Genomic DNA, 21408 nt, shown 5'->3' with positions numbered 1-21408 from the left:
TGTTGAAAATCTTCGCCATCAGTTTGACACATTGTTATAAGGCAAGGGTTAATTCAGAAACAGAGAGGACTTTCCGGTAGACCTAATACTTAATTAATAATTTCTATACTTTCCAAAATTTTAAGAATTTCGCCGCTAGATGGAGCAAAACGTGAAGCAGTGCCGACATGAACGTGTTAAACCATGGAACGGAACGAGACGGGACGGGAAAAGAAGCGAGCGGCACCGGCATGCTCAACCGCCTGCCGAACCGTGATAATCCGCGATTGTTTCGACGCCGTTCGAGGGCGTCCGCTTTTGTGCTAAATTCATTCCCGCGCCGGGATTCCCTTGGCTTGTATCGATCCCGCCGACTCCGTTGCCGCGAGATATCCCTTGATTAGGGTGCGAGGATGACGCGGCGATACGCGGGCAAGAAATGTCTTAATGGCGCGCGTTTTGTAAGAAAAGTGTAACCGCCGGGTGCGATTAGGAAAATGGCAGGTGTTGTTTGCTGGCTCCACGGAAATGATTTAACGGTTTTTATCGGAGTGCTGGCTATGCTGATTGATAGATTGCGAGGTTTTTGCGACCCCTCTGAAACTTGCTGTTTGCATAATTGACGATGTAGGTGTTAATCTGCTTGATGCTGGAATATAATAATATTCGTCACTGTTATGTCACGTATCGAAATACGAAGAAAAAGATGTTTTGTTGGAATCTGTTTCATTCTATTATCTTTTTTAATAATTCTTCTAATAATTTTATCGTTAGCTCGAAGCGATATAAACATTTCTCAGCGACAACACCACGACTACAACGTGAGCCATGTCGAAAAGCGCAAGAGCTGCCTGGGTAGGCATCATTTTTATATTGCGACTTCTACCAATAAAAAAACGATCGTTTCTTTCTCCGTAGAAGTACGTACGGAGGAAACGAAACATTTCTATCATTTCTCTGTTCCATTTCCCGGCGAATCAGAAAAATTCCGCCTCGGCTCCGTAACTTTTCCTTATAACGCCGCGTTTCTTCTTCGTTTCAAGTTAAACTCAATTGACGGAAGAGCCGGTTCTCTCTCACGGTTCTCCTCTGTTCGTTGCCGAGGCCCACGTCACCGTTACAATTCACCCGGCAACACGGTCACGGGTAATTTGGCGAAATATATTGCGCGGATAAGTTCGTCACTCGCTAAATCGGATCGATGATTCGTTATCATCGCGTCGAAGACCGGCCGGCCACCCCTGCACGAACTCGAACAATGTCTTGGAACTTCGGTCGTTAGGAATTTCTTCTGTCTCATTGACTTTCTGTAATTGATACGGACATCTCGGAACATATTACCTACCTTCTCGCACTGTGATCGTGGAACTTTGGTCTTACAAATGATCAACGGACGTAATACCTGAAATTATATTAATCTCGTTAGAATCGTACAGAATTTAAATTTTCTTTCCTTGTTCCAAAAATTTGTAGAATATTTTATAAAATAATAATTTAATGCACATATTATATTCTTCTAGGAACTTCGTTTTAAAGTAAAGCAATTCGTCGGTTCGCTAATGATTGGCTCACCGGAAAATATCTTTTCAAGTTGTAACGAATTATGATTGAAAATCAAATTATCCCTTTTCTTATCAGTCATTTCTAAAACGACACATTATTTCATTTTTTGAAGCCTTATAAAGAGGCTTCCGCAAAATATCTCGACTTTGGAGAGTGGCTCGCCTCACGCAGCGGAATTTTCACGGCACTCCTATAATCGGATGATCTTGAAAATTATTCACGGATCAAGCTCTGATCGATGACGGCCGACATCGGTATGCATTGGGGCTGACTTTCGAAAATCTCCCCGAGCCAGTCTTTCTCATCGCGCGGATAGTGTTTTTTTTGTCCCGGCGGCGTAAGAAGTAAATCACAAAAATTGAAATCCGCGATATCGGATTGAAATCAATATTGAATGCAGATTGAATCCCGGGTTTTCGTTTCTTCCATACCCTCTGTCTCTGCCGTCCGCTCTCCATCCCTCTCTCTCTCTCTCTCTCTCTCTCTTATCCGGTTTCTCCCTTCGACGTGTGCTCTGGCACACGGGCAAGGTGAACAGCCGCGTATCCATTCTGTTTCTCCATTTTCCGTTGTTCCTGCCGCACTTCCTTTCCATCCTATCTTCGACGGCGGATCGCGCGAAAAGGGCGTGGAGTGACGGTTCCATTAAGAAAAAGTAACTTACGGCGGCGATCGACAGCGAAAGGCACTTTTAGCACCGTCAAACCCGCGAAAATTTTATGCGTGACGTCGGTAGCCATATGACGCGACTCCGAGAGCAGAGTAGATTTCGTTTACGGTGGCGCGCGGAGCACGAGTTTCTGGCTCGCGGGGAGCCAAACCGATAGAATGAGATTGCTTCGATGGATGTCCTGAAGTTTTCGTAAAATTAACTTCGACTATCGCTCGATAGACGTTCATTTATTATCTACAATAAATTTAGTTCATTTAATTGACTCTTCCGAACGTTCTTATAAGCTTAAGTATTTTTGTAAATCATGTTCTTATTCGTTCCTTATAAATAATTCACTAATTTTTGGATTGGAATCATTTACATAGAATATTATAGGAAGGTAAGAATTAAGTGTTTGTGAAGTTGACATTATACAATTGTAATTATTGATCAAAAAGTGGAAACTAATTCTCTAATGTGTGATTCGGTAGTTACGTTCTTCCAAATTTCAGAATGCTATTAAATAAGTATAATATAACGAAACCGATAAGCGTTTATTAAGCCTCCTTTCAATTGAGGGAGAAGGTTGGAAGTAGAAAACGAAACTCAAGCTTAATATACTTAAATGCAGAAGTGGGTAGTTAATAATTATTGAGCCCTCATTGAATGATCAATAATTCCAGCAACTTCGCACACAGCGGTATTGGTGCATCCACCATTAATTTTCGTTTTCCAAGGAAGGATTACGAGTATACAGCGAACGTTGAGGGAGAAAACGATTCTGTGTTCTAACAGTTCAGCGGCGCGCGTTACTATTTGATGAGATAAAAAGCGTCGCGGTGGCTCAGCCCGTTGAATTTTTAACCACGCCTCGCAGGTACCATTACGGACCTCGAATTTCGTAGGTTAGGGGGTGTCGATACCCCTGGGAAACCGGTAGTCTTCGCCGATTAATAATTCAACACGGTAAATTGTACCGGCCGCCGTATATACTGATGTACCGGTTTCTTGTTCCTCCCGCTCAAAATGTTATTTGCTAAAAAAAGGAATCGATGATCGTGTAAATATTTCACAGCGATTCGGCCGAGAAATGCGGTTCGATTTCACTTTCGTGGAATCGCAACTCCGTTTCGGGTGCGAACGAACCCGGCCTATCGTTGAATGATTCATCGTGATCGGGGAGAAGAAACGTGCTCTACTCGAGACAGTTACTCTTTACGTGAGAGGAATTGAATTACCGATCGTTTCCAGTTACTGCCGGTCGATGGTTTATTTGTATCGTCCGTATGTCAGTTCGATCCCTTCTTTCTTAAATAATGCACCACACAATTTTGGGGATTAACCGAAATACTAAATTCTTCACGGATTCACTTAATTTTTTGTTCATACGGTTCGTACACTCGTGCAAATGCTATTCGACGCTTGCATATGGATTTCAATCTCTCGAATTCTACCGTAAGCTTCTTCGATCCTTGCGACGAATTGAAAAAGAAGACATTTCAACGTTAAAGACATCATTGCGAATGCTTCCATCCGTTGAACGTAGATACACGTATCCGTTAAATTGGCAATTTACCTCTCATTAATTCTCCTTTCTACTATATTCTCGATTAATACCTTGTTAGTATATAATTAGCCTTCGAATTTCCAATATATTTGTTATATTAAAAGCGAACAAGGCAATAATACTACAGAATACACTCTCAATGCTTATGAGAACAATCTTCCAACCCCTAAAAACCTACTGCGAAGACGTCGACGCAGTGGCGTCTTCGAAGGTGCCTCGTTTCCGAATTGTGGGATTTCCAGCCGCGCGACAGTTTCACTACACCGATGATTAAACGCGCACTGCCGGAGCAAGGGTGACAACTAGGAAGGGTTGATACGAGCGGAGAGGAGAGGGGTTGGCGAACGAAACGAAGGAGCAACGAGTTCGGGAGAGTTTAGGGACGGGATGACAACCTCTGGGCGTTCTACTCGCGACATCATCACCTCGCCAGAAGCTTAATCAAGCCCGGGCTGGATGCCGAAAGTCTAAAGCCAGCCTTCTGATGCGTCCACCGGTGGCTTGTAGACCTCTTGAATAGAGGAAGAGGAGACGGCGGAACGCCGTGACTGATCCGTAAGGAGCATAAAGCATCGGGGCTTCATCCGAAGTGGGACACGGGGCCGTAGCAGTGATTACACGTGGACACGGTGTTTTCGGTGTTCGTCCGACCGCTCCAACGGCGGCTCAAAGCTCTCACCTTTTGCTACATAATCAAGCCGCCTTTCTTGCGCCTGACTGCACCCTCTCCCAGAGGCAACCCCTTCGCCTCGATCCACTCGTCGTAACGATTGCATCCGCCGGCCATGATTACGTCGGGACTGTCGTTTAGGGAAAAGGTGACCCCTTTCCTGATTGCATGCCGCGAACCCGAGGAATTCCAGCGCGCCCCTAGCGGCGACGATGAATTACACGGAATCGAATTTCACGGAATCATCTTTTTCCCTCGCGTTCAACGGGGTTTCGCGATGAACCGGTTCGATCTCTTTCGGTAAGGTTCGTTTATTTACGTTGATCAGTTCTGTTTTGTTTTAGAGGTGTGAGTCATGCAAGATCCACTGGTAAGTGGAGTGTGCTTATTTTCATATGAAAGGTTTTGTTGGGGTAATTTACACGAAATGGGAATAAGCGTCTTTTTAAAGTTTCAATAGAATGTGGTAATATCGAAGTAGAAACGTTTCATCGTGTTCTTCATATTTACATTTCATAAAAGTGCATAAAATTGTGGTGTAGCACAGAAGCGGGAATAGGGATTGATGAATCAGAACTCAGGTTCTACTAGGAGGCCATAAAAGTTCTCTTTCCTCGATTCTTTGACTGTATAATAAAGCGAGATCTGCTTAAAAAATAGGTTGAGTCAGCAAAACGGCTTTAGAATCAGTCGGCTATCGCATCACCATATTCCACCCCTCGAAAGTTACATCTTTTGTCTTGCATATTTTCTCCTATCTTCTATCATACCAAAGACATTTAGACTTTCTAGCAACTCACCCAGCAACTCTAACAATAAAAGGGATTCCAATCTACAATTTATGAGATTCAACTTATAAAATACACAGGACTTGGAAGAAGATATCGGGACGTGTCCCCCAAGACTCCGCTAGACGTTGATCCAGTCTTGGACGCGTTAATTCGAGAACGAGGCCGCGGCATTGCTTAGAAAATAGCGAATGGTATAAAAGGATCGAATGAGTTTCTCGAGACGGTACCGGTAATGAGGAAGTCGTCTAAGGGAGAGCACAAAACGTGCCTAGCGGGGCATTACGACCAACTGAAGCGTGTTCCACGTCGGACAAGGCGTCTCTTTGTCTTTGACATCGCGCTGTCCCCGCGACACGACCCACAGACGCGCGGCCGACCTATTTCCCGTCCGCGTTCGCTCCCTCTCTTTCCCTCGTATTCTCTAACGGGCAAATGAGGAGCCGGCTCTAATGAAATGCAAAGACACGGTGCGCCCACCTTTTCAAAAATATGTAAATCCTGGCAACACGCTCCGTGTCTTCCAGGGCGACGCGCGGAAATTTGTATGCGTATAACGTTGTTCCCGGGTTCCTTCGAATATTAACTCCTTAGCAAGCTCAGACGACGGGCCAGCTCTTACGAGATCCTCCCGCTGAAAGTTTTATCTAAGAGGAATGATCTAGCCTCCATCCACTTTGAAAATCGACTGCGGTGGTTCCCGGGAAGCTCCAAAATCTTCTTCCGTCTGACGGGACGGAAAAGAAAATAATAATTTCCGTGTTCCTTAATGAAATCCCGGGCTCCCCTCTCTGCCCTACCGAATATCTCCTCTTGCAATCTCGCGCCGTAGACGCGCCTTTGCGAGGCCGTTCGTCCGCCCGCGTCGCGACGCAACGGGAGTGTGAGGCACGCGCCGTCTCAAAATGCAAGCGTCGACGACTTTCGTCGTCTGTAAGACGGGCGGGCTGGGTTCCCTCGCAGACTGCTTACAGAGCGTGTAAACGCGGCCTGAGGATCCCGCGCCGCCCACTCCCCGCTCGTTCGAGACCCTCGTTCCACGAGCGAATCCGTGGAAACCCCGATTCCCCGGAGAGTTTCGGAGGACGCGGGGGGTTAGGGACCCGACCCGGGGAGATATTTCTGTTTAATAGTCGGCGTACCGTCCCCGGTAATGGAAGTCAAGGCGTTTGCATGCCGGCAGGCATGCCGGTGTCGCGAACTTAATGGCGTCGTAGGCAACACGATAAAATGATGCACCGCAGCCGGCCGAGAATATTATTGCCGCGACTCCCTTGCGCGCGTGTGCAGGATTGAGACTCCTGATTGAATCCCTCAGCGGCTGTTTAACCCGTTCGAGACCGGGACTTTTTTTTAAGATGGTCTTCGGAAGACATCGCCTCGAAATTATCGCTTCCAATGTTACTATTCAATTTTTGCCACCTCGACAGACTTTATTGCGGGTTAGACTTTTTAGCTTGAAATACAAGTTTCAATTTTTGCACATGGCTAAGTTTGATTACTGACTGGTATAGTAAGATAGTTCTTCGCTACTAACTGATAATAGAAATTTATAACCGCCCGTCTCAAATGGGTTAACACTGGCACAACTGACATTGTGAAAATGACGGATTTCAGGTTTCTTGGTTTAAGCTATAGAAAATGATCTTTATGTACTTTGGATATTTTCTTAGATGGTGATAATTCTGACGTTGAAGTCTATGTAGTTTGCGCAATTTTAACGTACTTTGTATTGAATTCTTTTAGGCATCGTTGCAGTAAATCTTTTAGATATTCACGTAACGATTAACAGATCTTAGAAAATAGCAACTGCGATATTGCGAGTATCACACTGATGAATCTGATTTAATCCCGAAATAATGTTGAATTCATTTGTCGTCCATTTTCAGACGAATACCTGTACCGCGCGCAAACATATCAGTTTCCTACAGATGTTTGACAAATTAGGTTTTAAACAGCCCCGTGTTACAATGAAAATGCAATATAATTACCTTCATCGTGTAACGATTTCTGTTACATTTAATCAGCAGTGAACAAATGATATATGTACATTATTACGGATTCGTTATAATTAGATTTTAATCATCATATTTTACTCGTTCTTTAGTATAATCCATTTTGCAATATGGACGAAATTATATAGAAGTGGGAATATCCTATAAAATATCGGCGCCGAAGTGCAATTCAAGGAAGAAACGCGCTCAATTAGGAAATTTGTGCGCATACGGCTCCGAGGAAGATTATAATTCCGCCGTACCATTTCTTCGCCGAAACTAAGGGACTATACATCTGGACCGGACACGCCGTGTGTACAATCCTGGTAACTCGCACCTGTTCTCGGTGTTCCGACCCTCTTCTGCTTCCTCCGTGTCTGGTTCGTAGCGTCTCTTGGCCACCCGCCGTCTACTTGCTCAAGAACTTTCTGCTGCTCTTTAGTGAATTAAGGACTGGAGAACATAGCCTTTAATCAGAAACCGAGCGAGATTAAGGTGCGTTCCCATTTCGCGAGCTCGTTAACAGGTCCCTGGTAATACGAGGGGTTCGTTAGAAAAACGACGGTTGCTGGAGGTCTGATATCGAGGTTGTAATCTGACATTCAACCGTTAGACGAATTGTCCGCGTTTGGCCAGGCCGCTCTTGTTCTCATTTAATTCTTCCCCCAGTCTGTTCCGTGCGACTGATCCATTTGCACTGGAGGTGTTCGCGTTTTCTGCGGTAAAAAATGAATACCTTCGTTCAGATTTATATTATTATTTTATTTATTTATTATACATAATTCCTGCCTTGAGGAATGGCTTGATATAGATCATTAGAAATTATACATAAGAATAACAGGTACAAAATAAGGAAGTGTTTATGTTTTAGCGAAATGAAATGTTATCGATAGAAATCATTAATTATCTGGTACTGAATCGTTAATTATTGTGTTCTATAATATTAGTCGAATTCATATGATTTCGCTGAGACATATAATATTAAGGCTTCGACATTTGAAGGATAAAGAATTCCGTAGAGTATTAAGGATTAATTCTACTAATTTTGAATCCCAGCGAAGTAAAGGTTGAACGAGTAGACACGAATTAAGTGTTCATTAAGTTTCACGGCGCTTTTATCGTTTGATTGTGAGCAAAGGGGTAGAGCAAAGGGCAGAGTTTATGCAACGCAACCCCAGGTTATTAAGTTACATTCCCGGGGACAGCGGGATGCGCGCGTTACTAATATTAACAGAACGTAATGGCGGGAAAATTTTACGAGTTACATAAACTTTTATGTTGCCGACCGGCGGTAATGGAAAAAGGCCGGGCATTAGATTCTACGACTCATTTTCTCCAAAACAATTCGACGTTACCATACCTCATAAATGTGCGCGTGCTTAATTAACGGTGCGCGTGCGTGCACGAAATCATAATGTTTTACGATCCCCGTCTTATTTGGGAACAGCAGTGCCGAGTTTATTCCTGCTCTACGCGGGAATGCCATACTCGGTCTACTTTGCACTCGCACACTGTTTCTTTTTTTCTCACCTTGCTTATTTTTAGGCTTATAAAGATTTTATCTTCGGAGAATAAATCTCAAGCTTCTCGCTTTATATTCTCGTGATAATAATTAAATTCCCACTCGTTCAAGCGAATATAAAGATAAATATGGTAACGAGTTCTATATTCTCGTTCCTCTCTTATCAGCTTATCAAGTCGTGCTTCGAAAATAAAGCAATCCTTAATAAAAACTGGGACATACCTGCTTTTCCACGAGATACTACAATATTTCGACTTGTCTTCAATACACCGAGTAACGTACGAGATATTCGATCAACTAAAATTTTCGAGCCCATCTCCAAAGGTTGTTGTCGCCCCTCAAACGCGAACGATTTCCGATATAAAATAAACTACGCGTGAAATACTTGTTCAAGTCCTACATCATATTAAACCCATATCAAAATCAGCCATAAAAAAGTATGGCGTCTACGCGATCGTCAGAGGACAAGGGCTCGCACTAAACCGATCAGACACTCCGCGGGAACTAGTAAACGTCCTTATCGAGCACATTGCAAGTGTTCTAAAAAAGAATGCGAAAACGAGAGAAAAAGAGGATCTTCCACCGTTTGCTTTATCGTGAAGCGTGCAAGGTGACCGGCGCATTGTAAAAAAGCATTAACTCGGTATATCCAATCAGGATCTCTAGGCGGAACGATCTCTTTTACCGGCGAGAAGACGCGTCGCGTGTGTGCACCGACCGAAAATGTTCCGTCGATAAAGTATAAAATAAAAGTCCTTTGCTCGATTAATGACCTGAACCGGCGCATATTCCTTCGCACAAAGCGCACCCTTTCCGTGTTGCCAATACCGTTAACATGTTTCATTTCACCCGACCCTTCGACATAAAAAAAAGACGAGCCGAGAGAAAAGAAGGGGAAGAACCCGCGGCCACGAGTCTTCGGCCCGTTCTTTCCCTTCGAAGATATACTGGGTGTCACAGTGGATCATAGAGATCTGTTGGCTATGAATTATACACGTCAGAACAATAAAGGAAAGTTCATATGATTATATGTACTATTCGACCTCGTTCCCCAGTTGCAACGAGTTTTACGTTGGTATAATGAGTAAACCAATTGCATGCCTCCATTTACTAATAGACCTTCCTGTCTGTCGAAGAACCTTGTATCTCTTTTAAGAACACTTCCTTATTAACGTTATACTAATTTCTAGTATACAAAATTAATACTCACGTTTTTTCTTAATTCTCAGCTATAGGCCATTATGTATTATATAACCTTCTTCTATTTCTCACTTAACTATTTAATGCCGTTTTCGAAACAGCATTATTACAAAGTAAAATATTATCAAATATTGAATACTAAATATTATTCGATTATTAGTAATATTAGGTAATATTAATAAATACTCAAAGACGTCTTACAAAATAAGATATAAAACATTACTTATAGCATTACTTATAGAATGACGTAATATTTACTAAGAGACCTCAATATCTATCGTAGAACCTTGCTTTCTATTTAGTAAACACTTTCTTGTTAGTATCTCTCATGTGAACTTTTAGAGTATTAGTCTTCTGCATGGCATCAAGAAATTAAACAGTGTGTTTGAATATTTATTTTGATTACCTCTTATGAAGGTAAACAGAATCTATAACTTTGAAACAAGGTTGAATAGGACGTATGTTTGTAGGAACCATTTTCTCTATTGTTTTCTCGTGTAGAATCCAGGATGTCTCCTCGATGAATTGGGACACCCTGTGTGCGGCCGGCGGCGTTTACGCGCACGGGCTCGCCTGGCTATTTCTAACCCGCTCGGCTCTCTCCCCGGATAGTAATGATTAGTGTAACGAGGAGATCCTCGCCGGCTTATGGTTAAGTGCGGATACCGGGGAATGGCTCCGCTTTTAATTACCGGCGAACCGGCGTGTACGTCGCGGCCTTAATGCGACCGGCTGCTTAACGAGTAATACGTCCCTATCAAGGTCCGACAAGCGCAACCCGGCGTGCCAGCTGCGCGGATTGTTATATGATTTTAACGAGACGCCCCTTGGGCGGATTTACGCGGCCCGATCGCGATGAGAAGAAGGGATTTACGTTCAGGAAGATTTGATAGCAGCCCAGAGTATCGCGAACGGCGGAACGGTTGTTTATAATCGTGGTTTGATGGTTGATTAGGTGCGCTACTGTAGATTAGAGGATGCTTTGATTTTATTGTTGAAATGAAATTCGAGGAGATCGTGTTACTTATGTTTCTACTTGAGTTGCTTACTTATTTTGTGATTGGTGGGTTTTTACTGTTATCTGTGGGAGTTATTGATGTAACCGTTTTAAGATTACACAGTCCTATTTAGTAATAATAAAAATGTACACGTAATGAAGGTGTATGTGTGCTTGCAATGAGAATCAACAAAGTAGATAATGAATGAGCGAACGAAGATGAAAAGAAAGATTGATTTCCTCAAAATGTTAATTGGTTGACTCGTGCTGCTTTGGAATTCATGGCTTCAATTGCTTGTTGTGTGAATTGACATTATGTATAAAGTATATGTGATAGTTAACTTACAGGAATGTTTTTGTAGTTTGTGAGTATTGTGCGAATGGTAATTTTTGTAGACTATGCTGTGGTGTAGATACGTTAAAGGATTAGAACTTTGACAGAAAGCACTGACCTTTTACTTTAGTCATTAGGGCAGTGATACTTTTAAATTACTTGTTGAGATTATTGAGGGAACGATTTCAGTGTAGAAATGGATAAAATAAACTGTTAGTTAAATGACAGGGAACTATCTGGGAAAAAAGAAATATTTCCGAGCTTAATCAAATTAAAGAGATAGGTATTATGGAACCTAGGTCGGAATGATGAAAAAGAGAAATCTGGCCGAGAAATCTCGCAGCAGAACAAACAGGCAAGCGTAAATTAAGTATTAGTTAGAGTGTATTAAAAATAATAGAAATGCCAATGATTAACGTCGCAGCTTAATTGAAATATGATAAGAGACAAAATAGAAACCAGAGGACGAAACTGTAAACCTAAGATCGCTGGTGAATAGAAACCGGAGAGAAACGGAGTGACGGTAGGTGTGCTTCGCTATATAGCTTTGGTGGTCGTTTTGCATAGGAAATGTGAGGCGTATATCAGCGACTTCGAGACAGAGTAGTTGAACAGCCACGTGTGCGGTGCTTGGAGAATAATTGTGCCGAGCGAATGAACGTAACGTAATTCGTAAGTAGATTATCTTTATACCCTGCCGGATCTCCTCTGAAAATTATTATCGTACTAATGCGTTGCCCTGGTTAACAATTATCTCGTGATCGTTTATATTCGCGAATCTGTGCGTCATGAAATACAGCAACGACTCACCGTCGAAAAATGTTTTAACTCTTTCATCCAAGCAATTCTTCGTTAAGAAACTAATCTCGAAACCGATTATTGAATGAAAACCTATGATGTTTAATTAAACGACACCAAACTTGCAAATGGCACTAAAACCTCAAGATTACTCTTGTGAACTAGTCCGCAATATACCTCATTATCTTTAATAGTTTTCCATTAATTGAACTTCGAGAATTTCTAACAAAATTCTCTATTTCTTTTATTAATCGTTTATTACTATTCTTTCTTTTGCAGCAATGAAAAGAGCATGTAGATAACTACTATTTCACAGAAATTGTCATGCTGTAGTTTGATCTACACGATTATCACGAAAAAAGATTTGCATTGGTACGCATTGCTTTCCAATGACGAGCAGTAATCTCCAATAGCGAACTGACAATGCTCCTTACCGTAAGGTGAAGACGCTATCAAACAAAATGGCGATGATCGCTAAATATAGAGTACAAGACGTCCTCGGCCGATCATTCGGAGAACAAGATGTGTACATGCGATTCCATGCTCGCAGGAGCATGGCCGTGTAATCGTGCAATCGCGACAATCGCGCGCGCCCGGGCGAGCGAGCGAGCTAGCGATCGGAGCCGTCTGTTTAGACACCGTGCGTTTGCAGGTGATTACGCATTCGTGTGCGTGCGCGTCCACCTGTGGCCCCCTTGTCCTATTACTCGTTCCCGCAACCGCGTGATTCGCACAGGCGCGCTCGTGTTTGTGTATCATTATATATTCGTGGCGACACACGTACACGGTGGTACTATTGGCGCGCGCGCGAGTGTTTGCGTACCACGTGTTCGACGGGGGCGTACGTGTGATCGTACGCGTGTGATTACCTGCTGTCGCGGATGTATCAATCGGATAGATCCATTGCGAGGGGCCTGAGATCATTTATTTAATCAATGCGTATACGATTTGTTTAGCATCTCAGCCTCGATATAAACCATAAATTGTGCATCGAAGTATCAGTCTTTCTAGATAGATGCATATTAATTTTCGTATGGTATCAGGTGTAGCGAGAAGTTCTTTTCGACGAGCTTCAATCGAATAAATGAATTCATTTCATCGACGCCACTGAATTTCTTGCAGGAGAATGTCATGGTGGCCGAATGTTATAAATAATAATAGCGACTACTTTGATGATTAAGCATTTGTACAGTATTTTAAGTGAAACTTTGATTTTACCGAAATATCGGAAGAAAACTTTATACTGGACCTGATGTAAATATAATGTTATTATTTATATTACTAAATATATCATTTATCTCCTCTTACTCGAGCGGCATAAATTCAACGTTAGAAATTTTATCTCTGGAATACTGGCAATATATTAGAAACACTATAAAAGAGAGCGAGGTTTTATTAAAATATTCCTTCCATTTTCGTTGAAAGCTTTTAAAAGTTACGGATATTAAAATCCGCGGGCCACGAATGTTCATGGAAGCCGATATTGACGGAATGGCGTGTCGATACGCGTTGCATGTTGACGACATATTTCAGAATCGCACACTTAATCGTTTCAGGTCAAGGAAAAATGGAGGTATTAATTATTTGAGCGCGGGGGAAGAGTTCTATTTTCACGTTAAGGAACCCACTTTTCATGGAAGGAAAGTCGTTACTCGCTGGGTAATACGTATTTGTTAACTTTACTTACCGCACGTGAGCGTTTCAGTTCAGAAACGAAATTGTTTCACCGTTCGATTAAAGAATCGCCTTGACTAGTAATCGTTTCGATTAATCCATGAATCATTGGAGTGAATCTCAGCGATGTTCAATCACGGTGGAACAGTGAATTCTGTTCTCTTGGCCGGATTCCGCGGATCAAAATTTTCCTCGTGCCTGTTCCGCGGCTTAACGATCGCAATTGCGGCGAATATTGAAGCCGGTTGCCCGCAGTTTCGAATCGACGCGCGTAAATCGGACCGCCGTAAGTCTACCCAGTCGGCGGGGCGCAATCCGCGAACTTCCGGTAAACGGGAGCAACGTAGAATAGAATTCCTCGCAGGAATTCCATTTTACAGCGCCGGTTCCCCCGCAACTCGGTTCCAATTCAATTCCGTTCGAAGAGATTCATTTTATCGTTCCGGACGAACAAATAATTCTCTATGGGCCCGGCGCAAACCTGTTACGAAATCAAGTGCCGCGAATTGTCTGAGATGCGTGAAACATTGTTGTGGAAAAAAGAAGAGATGAGGAAAAAAGAAAGACGCCCGATTTATATCGCGTGGAAAGCAGAGCGCCAACAATTTTTCCATTCGAAATTATTTATTTCATCGGGTCCGGTTTCGAACGAGCACCGCTTGCCGCAGAATCCAATATTAATAATTGTCCGCGTCCTGTAAAATATTGCTGAGAGAAGCTGCACGGTGTCGTGGGAAATACGTCCTGGCACAGAAATAGCAATACGACCGAGAAGGAAATGATTCTTTCTGTAAAAGCGACCTGTAAACCAGGTGTACAATGTTTTTCTACGAATTATTTGTTTCGTAGGAGATTTGACGTGTTTACGACGAGGTTGAGTGTGGTTCGAATAATGTGTCTGGTCATGGTTATATTTTTACGCGCCCGTAAATATTAACAATAGATTTCCGGAACGCGTGAATTTTACACGTATTGAATTTTGGAAACATTATTTGGTAAATGTTTATATCAATTTTAATAGATGCAGTTGCACCGATATGTTTCCTAATTGTCTATTTTCAAAGCTCTAATTTCCAAGGTCCAAACAAACGAAGATCAACTTTTCTAAAAACAATAGTAAAAATTGCACATATATGACATTTATATAAAATGCTTTGTTTGATTTGTTTACTATCTTGTAAATATACAAACATTATATGAAGAACATTACGTGAAACAATTGCAAGAAACGCATGGTCCGCAGTAAGGGTATTTAAATTTGACCGTAGCCGCAAACGTATTAATACGGAACCAGTCAAGATTGACCACAACCAATCAGAATAATTTTTAACATATTTCCGCTGTCGTATAACAGAGCCCATGTCCTTGAAATCATCCACGGTGTGTCAACGTTCACAGATATCCGTGGTCACGCGCATGACGCCCGGAAATCCTGCAGTTTCAGCGGTTTCGCGGATCCTCCCTCTCGCTGTCTTCCGCATCGCTCGTATAACAGATATCGTCGCGTGCGCCGGGCAAAAACAATTCTTTCGTTAATTTATTAGTCGTAGATCACTGTCAGCGGGCGGTGTTTCGGGTCGTTCCGGGGTCCCTCGACCAGTTCGACGAGGACAATTTCGAGGATCAACGCCGTTTCTGGCCATGACACTGGGTCGGGAGCGGCACGCGACGTCCGCAGGAGATCGATCGTTAAGGCCAACGCGTTTCGGACGATTGACCGTGCAAACGAACCACTTCCTTTTCCGAATCGTGTCCACTACCTCTCCGCCGCACGAAACGCTACGCCCGTGAGAGAGCGAGAAAGAGAGAGAGAAAGAGAGGCGGCACAGTGACCCTTCCGAGGCGTCGAAATGCATGGCCGAAGGGTTTGCGAACTCGCGGTTTCCGTTTTTCTAAATTATGTTAGGATGGTACGTGCACCGAGGGTGTTTGATCTTCGCTTGTGAAAACGACCGTGATTCCTGGCCTTTCGATGGTTCACGCGGGACGCGATTGCTTTCACTGCTTTGAGCTGCATTTTTGCACACTTCGTTGGTGATGCGGAGAAGATTGGAGATGTTTGAAAATTATTCTATAAATATAGATATTCAGTGGTGTACGTTGTTCAGAAGATCAATCGTGAAAGGACTGTTGGCCTAATTGGTCAACTTTCATCTTCCCTCATCTGATTTTCAATACTAATTTGCTCTTCGTTGATACAGCTACATGCAACCAATCAAAAACAGCAGGAAAATTCCTAGCAAGAGGTGCCTTTTGCTGCTGTGCTGTCCTGAGTCTCACCTCGTGAACAACACACAGTAGTCACGTAAATTCACAATATTGTGCATTTTGCTTGTAAACTATAAATTAAATTCGATAAAAGTGCTGCTTTGAAATGTCATCATGAAAAGAATACTTCAAATATTTCACTTCCTTTAACAATAAAACTACCGGACGGGTCAAAATGACCCATTCCTGATTTCTTCTGTCTACAATTATTAAAAGGCTAACATATGTTTCTCTGAGAAATTATTATAGAAATTGATTTAGCAATACGCAAGCTGAATTGTAAATCAATTAAAGTCTCAAAAGATGCACGTTCGGAGACACTATAGAGGAATTTCAAAAAATTAATTTAACTGATCGGTAGCTTTAGTGGTAACTGTATTCTCCTAAAATCACAATTAACCCTTTAAACCTCCGTACACATCGAACTTGTTCCCCGATAATCGCGCGTACACGCGGCCACGAGTCGAGCCGACGCGTCAAAGGGTAATTCTCTGCCACGAAAAAAGCCACGTCTCCGGGCTCGACGCCTCTTCGAGCTTCCTATTGCGCCGCGTCTCTGTCTGGTGACCTTATTTCCGTGGTCGCGTTCGCAGCAGAAAAGTTTCGAAAGGCGAGCGAGCGAGTGGGCGCATCGCATTTACGGCGGCGAGACGTCGCGATCCGCACAATGACACGAGTGTGCGGCGGCCTCTTCTTCCCGGCCGCAAAACGTGAAGCATGCACTCGTGACACCTCTCCTGGCGGCGTCTAAGGTCGTCGGCGTGTCGAGCGGTCGGCGAAGAAAAAGGAATAAGGGAAACCGGTTGCCAAGGCGGTCGCGGAGCGCGCCGGGATAGCCCGCGCCGATCTTTTCGCGCCTTGCCTCGAAAGGCCCGTAATTATGGCGAGCTGCGCTCCGCTCCGAAATAGAATTTCCCGGTCGTCGCGTCGACGGGGCGGCGACGTTCCGTCATTCAGCGGCTGTTCCCAATGGCGGAACATGTATTTTCCTCACGGCGACGACTGCAACGTTTTCGCTTGTATTTACTTCTTTGGCCGGCTACGGTTCGAGAAGGACACCTTGAAACGGAGCCGACCAGCGAAGTTTAAAAAGTGTACCACGCGCCGGGCGTAGGGTCGTAATTCAGTCGCCCAGGGAGTCGTTTGACGTTTGTGTTTCTCATGATCGTCCTATCTCCGCTCGGCGACGGACGGTTCGTGAAATGAAATTGCCCGCTGCACGATTTTAATCCTTTACGGTCGAATACCGCCATAATAGAGACTTCGAGCTTTGATATCTACATTCCAGAGCTGCAGTTGAATAATAATTATATATTATGTTAATAGAATATATTCTGGTATATTGATAGGATGATTTCATTATTCGGATAACAAGAGATCGATGTGTGGTTCTCTTTTTCCTGGTATTTAAAACTTCGATGCATAACTCAGCTTTTTTATGAATAAGGTTCTCGAAAGTTTAACAAATTCTCGCAAAGGGTTAAATGGGGACTTCGTTCGGGGACGGGCGGACGCGCGTTGCCTATGAAATAGTATTGCGAAACATTCTTTGCGAACTGGAGAGTCATAAATTAATTGAACGATGATGGAAATAGTTTTTACGTTCGGACGTTTTTGGTAGGGATTTTGTGACCAGTAAGCTACCTCTTGAAAATTTGCAGTTATTTGATACTATAATTGTTTTAATGGAATGATATAAGTTGGCATGTGCGGCTATAGAGTAACGAAGAAATCGCAATTATTTATTATTAATACACGTTTAGTTAAAACTATCGTTTCAGACTATTCTTTGTCCCTTGAGTATACTATGTACAGGTATATATCATAGCAAACTGAATGAAAAATTTAATTTCTATCTTTCCTTCTTAAACGAAACTCTATATATTTTGACATCGAGAATACATTTTATTATCAGCAAACTATAAACAGCTGAAAGACGCTTTGAGGAAATTTACTTGATTAAACATTGAAATGCACAAGAGTTCTTTCCCGTAGCAAAGAAATCGTGTCACGACTGAAATAACCTTTCCGTTTCTTTTCTGTTACAGAGGGACGTACTGAACCTGGAGCCGAGCAATGTAGCGAATTGTGTGTCAAAAGGGAAGTCAGAGGTGAGCGCTGGATCTCGTTATTTCTTTTTCGTATTTATCGTACGGTTTTTCCTTTTCGCCGGAACTGTAACGCCAAGTTGATCTAATTAACCCGGTATATGACGAATCGAGAGGCAAAGGTGATGTAATTACTATGAAACGCGGAAAGCATGGGTTAGAATAGGAAGAAAAAATGAGAGAAAACGCGAGCGAAACGTTGGAATTTCCTGCAGCAGCGGGACTCGCGGAGATTCTTTCAATTTTTCTTTTTCCCGAACAGTGAGAAATTAACCGAAGGGAAGTATGGCACTTTGTACTTTAACGATTACAATGGCACGGATCAAAGAGAAAAGAGCGTGTTGTATTTCGTTGAGAAATTCGAATTGAAGGTGCAATTAGAAAAACAGATGGGGAAACGGTCATTTGAGGCTGCGTATGATATTTTCGATAAAAAATACGAAAAGAAACGCGTTGGATCACGCGCGCGCACGGAACCGTTACCGGGTTCTTTGTGAATCAAAGTAATTCGAGTTCATTTGAAGGCGCCTGTAACACAATACCTTCGTTACTCTTGTCATTTCCCGTTTTGCATGTAAAATACATGGTTCTACGGAAGGAAAAGAGATCACGTTTAATGGACCGTAAGTTTCAATTTCACGATGGCGGAAGAACGCACCTCGAAATCTGATATTGGGGGAATACAATAAATTCTGTTTTCCAGTTTTATGTTTTAGTGAAACGAAACTACAAAAACAACCGCGGATTAACGTGCGATTAGCCATTTTGGAGTAATTGTTGCTTCCGCTTTCGCACGAGAATTTTTTTTATGACAACAATTTTGAATTCTTCCGCGATGAATGTGTTAGTTTGTTATGTACTTAGCTATTACGGAAAATAATGTACAGGGACGTTTTCAAAGTTTTAATTTATGAGATCACGCTATAACGAAGTTAGTTAATTAGAGTCTCTAAAGATATATTAAAATTTATAGCTGTGTACATTCTGGAAAGCTAATCACAGTTCACTGTAGGATAGAGGAAAGTCTATTTCGCTAAGATAATAAAGATTAAAGTTTATTATAATTGTTACTTATACTCTGCGTTCTACATTACTGAAAATATTTATTGTATCACTGAAATATTGAACACGATTATACCTATTTTACTATCATTATTAGAAAGACATTGTGCAATCTTCTATTAATAATCCATCCCCTATAAACGAAAATTATATAATATTATTGTAGTAATCGCACTACAATAAACATTGTCGCACAATAAATATTTCTCACTGTTAATTACCACAATTTCAATTGAAATTATCGTTCATAAATTTGAAACACCCTTCGCTTCTACATAAATGCACCCCTTTCATAAATATACAAGAGCATTCAAGTCATTACGCACCGATGAAATATTATTCACGAATAAAAGTCGTACTCGTAATTCAATCAAAACAATATTATCCTACATATCACGCCTCGCCAATACACACGCTCATCACATTCACGAATGTAATCGCATCGGGCGCTAAACAATCAAACGAATAAATTTCAATCGAATCCTCGTCACATATATTTTCAACGAAAGAGTAGATTCTTATATCGCCGCCGTAGAACGGAATATTCTGCAAGGAAAAATGGAAGGTCGACGAGGCACGCTCGATTACCTTTCATTTGATTACAAGCGAAAGCGCAAGGAACGATGTAAAATTCACGCTCCCGCGCTCATTCCGCCGCGAGCCGCCGCTTATCACCAGTTCATTCGTATTCACGTCGCACGCACCGGAGAGGTGTAAGGTCCGCGCAAATATTCTCTACGTGACGACAAAACCAATTTATTTCTCGCGCGCGGCCGCGCCGATTTCGCCCGGAATACAGGACCGATGTGATCGATCACGGGACACAATCCTTTGCCTCGATCCGGTTCGATGTAATTTTTCGATGAAAAAAAGATCCGTGTCTGCGCGTTAAACTTTTGTCACTGCGCGATCCTGACCCCCTGAACCCTGCCCCTCTCGCGACGCCCGCCGCGTTTCTTTGCACGTATCAACCAAAAATTCAATTTTCTTCCCCTTCTTTCACAGCACTTCGACTGCCGGAATCACATAAGGGTGATCCAGCCAATGGGGGACGGGAATCGGCTCTACATGTGCGGCACGAACGCTCACTCGCCGAAGGATTGGGTGATTTATGTAAGTATCTCTTGCGTTTGTTGTTCATCCCCGATTTACCGGAACGTCTGCCCGGAATACTCGAGTCTCGGATCGGAAGGAGGCTTTTTTAGGGTTGTTACGGGGGCTGTTGCGTACTTCCGGGCTTTCGGGTTTGTTAGGCTACATGTATACTTCTTACTCCACGCCGACTGTGCGCCATGTTGCTCGCATTAAACGAGAATTGTGATTTGCATTTATTGTAGACCTGATTATTTTGGGGTTGTCGAGAATTGTGTATGTATTTGTAGTACTGTGTACTTACGGTACTAGTGTCCCTTACTTCAAAAGATATTGATAATTGTTCTTCTTCGAATATGGAATTAAAAAGAAAAAAGGGAAATTATAATTATTCGCACTAATGGTCTTTACATAGCGGAAATGATAATGGTATAAATTAGTGAATGAATGTTATTACCGTAATAACTAGATTGAAACTGCTAAAGTGAACTACATTTAAATATTTCTGAATTACCTGGTGTTAGACTTCAATGAATTATTGTTTATTTTAAAACTACTAAAAGCCATCGATGTTTAGACCCGAGGTTTCTATATTCAATTTTTACAGCAATTAATACCGTTAAATCTTATCTTAGAAATTGCAAACGAGTCGTCGCTAATTAAAAATTTTCCTTTCAACTCTGGCTGCTGTCTAGTCGGTTTATCGTTTTTGTCGAGTTTTCGCTTCGAACCTATCGCCGGCGCGATCCCGCGGGAACAAAATTATGCACCAAGGTAAATGAATCGTGCGTTCAAGTACCCGTGTAATGAAGTCAAAGAATATATTGGTCTCGCTTTGTCGAAGATTACGACCCCCGTGCGTGCAATAGAGTCTCGCGTGGCATTGCGCAGCTTTTGTGTAGATACGCGCCGTTCTAGCCCCAAATTTTCCGCCGTGCGCACGCGACGCATCTTTCACCGAGCCCCCCCCCCCCCCCAAATGTAATCGAAACGCTGAATAAACGAGCAATTTCCAAATTACTTGAAACAACGCGAGCGACTATTCGTATTTTGAATTCGATGCAAATAGAATTAAATAAAAAAACATTAAATTGTGTAAAGACAATATATTTTTTTATTAGATTTCCACTGACCAGTGCT

The 21408-nt window shown here is 42.4% G+C and overlaps 1 protein-coding gene across 4 annotated transcripts in view; it reads left to right on the top strand.

Moving 5' to 3' along the window:
• Positions 1-21408, top strand: part of Sema2a (Semaphorin 2a) — a 617363-nt gene that overhangs the window by 582652 nt on the left and 13303 nt on the right. For all 4 annotated transcript variants that reach the window (XM_076371273.1, XM_076371274.1, XM_076371272.1 and 1 more), the window contains 2 exons: positions 18055-18117; positions 20182-20289. In XM_076371273.1, coding sequence (XP_076227388.1) covers positions 18055-18117; positions 20182-20289 — 171 coding nt within the window. The remainder of the gene's footprint in view (positions 1-18054; positions 18118-20181; positions 20290-21408) is intronic.

The sequence above is a fragment of the Nomia melanderi genome, chromosome 10, assembly GCF_051020985.1.
Source record: "Nomia melanderi isolate GNS246 chromosome 10, iyNomMela1, whole genome shotgun sequence".
NCBI lineage: Eukaryota > Metazoa > Arthropoda > Insecta > Hymenoptera > Halictidae > Nomia > Nomia melanderi.
Note: the sequence above shows the minus strand (reverse complement) of the source record. Positions and strands in the feature narration are given on the sequence as shown.